The sequence below is a fragment of the Loa loa genome (genome assembly GCF_000183805.2).
Source record: "Loa loa unplaced genomic scaffold supercont3.541, whole genome shotgun sequence".
Classification (NCBI taxonomy): Eukaryota; Metazoa; Nematoda; class Chromadorea; order Rhabditida; family Onchocercidae; genus Loa; species Loa loa.
Window position 1 is genome coordinate 28,703 of NW_018108721.1, and position 1,744 is coordinate 30,446.

General features: G+C 25.6%; 1 protein-coding gene across 1 annotated transcript; it reads right to left on the reverse strand.

Moving 5' to 3' along the window:
- Nucleotides 1-547: 547 nt before the first annotated feature.
- Nucleotides 548-947, reverse strand: LOAG_15269 (hypothetical protein; the record flags this gene model as incomplete). The annotated part of the gene is made up of 2 exons (XM_020448915.1): nucleotides 548-565; nucleotides 744-947. 2 exons carry the CDS (start codon nucleotides 945-947, stop codon nucleotides 548-550), a joined length of 222 nt encoding a protein of 73 aa, XP_020300970.1.
- Nucleotides 948-1,744: the final 797 nt, after the last annotated feature.

Consider the following 1,744-nt stretch of genomic DNA (forward strand, 5'->3'; position numbering starts at 1 on the left):
AAAAAAAAAGAGAGATTTACTTGCTCTATAAGATAAAAGAATTAATTGATCTTGATAATAATATTAATCTAAATTGCTAGAATTTTCTGTAATCAATATAATTATGAAAATATTTTATACATTATTTAACATCTTTTTTTTATTCCCAAAAAATTTAACCAAAAATTTAGCAATGAATACTTTTTTAATTCATTGAAATGTTAAATTTCAACTATCCTATTTGCTATTCTAATGTCCCAAAATTCATTCATTCTGATAACTTAGAAATGATATGATAAAAATTTAACAGATATTTTTGAAATTTTAACCTCATTTGCATGCTTTATAAATGAATGGAATATAGCAGTTAATAGTAAAAATAAAAAAGCTTAAATAATTTATTTATTTATTTTTTTTTTGCTACTGTTAAATGGTATTAAAAAAAAAAAAAAGAAATTTAATATTTTTAGTATTTTAATCTTTTAACAATTATGTCGAAAAATAATAAATAAATTAAATTTCAATTTTATTCAAAAAAGAAAAGCTTAATTATTCAATTTTATAAGTATCATTTGTACAGCATTTCCTGTAATTCTCAGAGGTTATAGGAAGGTAAACATTTTTTTTTTTTTTAATTTAGAAAAAAAAAGATCAATTCGAAAATATAATCAAGATTTCATAGAATGATTAGTTATCAGTAAGCCAGATAAAAATTACTTATCATTGTGATATTACTTTAAAAAAAAAAAAGAAAAATTGATAACCTGTGATAAATGTCCATTATGATAAGAATTTTGTAGCAATTTTGCTGCAGCACTTTTACCATTCAATGTGGTACCATGTCTGGATGATTCTTTTGCTAATGCAGCAGCAGCAGCTGCAGCACCTGCAGCACCTGGTCCGGCATACATTGATGCCGGTCCAGCAACAATATTTCCGGTTCCCGTATGATGTGATACTAATGCCATCCCTTCTAATACTCCTGCAAAAATGACCGCTACTGTATAAACGAATGACCACTACGCAATACAAATAAATGAAAAGATGGGATGAAAGGATGAAAGATGCGCAAATGTATTGTGGACGATGAATTAAGCGAAATCTTTTTTTTTTTTTTTCAGTAGTCTACTTATCGTCTTATCAGTCTTTATTATTATTTCCTTTCCCGAAATGTAACAATATGATAATGAGGATGAAATTTCCTAATACTATCGATGTTTTTCCTCTCTTCCTGGGAAAAAAAAAAAAAATTCCTAATACTATCATATCATAATTCTTTTACAATAGAATATGATAAATGACCCCTTATCATTTCATTTTTAAAATGTTAAAGAGAATGAAATTTTTTAAAATTATCACTTATAAATGGTATAAATATCACAATTATATCTATTCGTCTTGTTAATACAACTTTTCCAAATTCAAATTATCCTAGATTCTTGGAAAATTATATCGTTTAACCTTGACCTGCCCAATATAATCCCTATATAATTCCTCTTGGCTAGATTAAAATATTTATATCCTCTTTTAAGAAGGATATAAATATTTTAATCTCTTTAAATCTATCATTTTTTTTCTTTTTTTTTGGTCACTGATGACCTTTGTTGACAAAAATTTTGCATTCATCTAAAGCATTAATTAATAGAAACCTGAAATGACTGAAGTATTTTTTGGTCTGTTTGATTGTTTGATGATTAGTTGAATTGAACAAGGAAGTAGCTCCTTTTAGCTAGATTAAAGCATTTATGTCATCCTCCTTGATTCA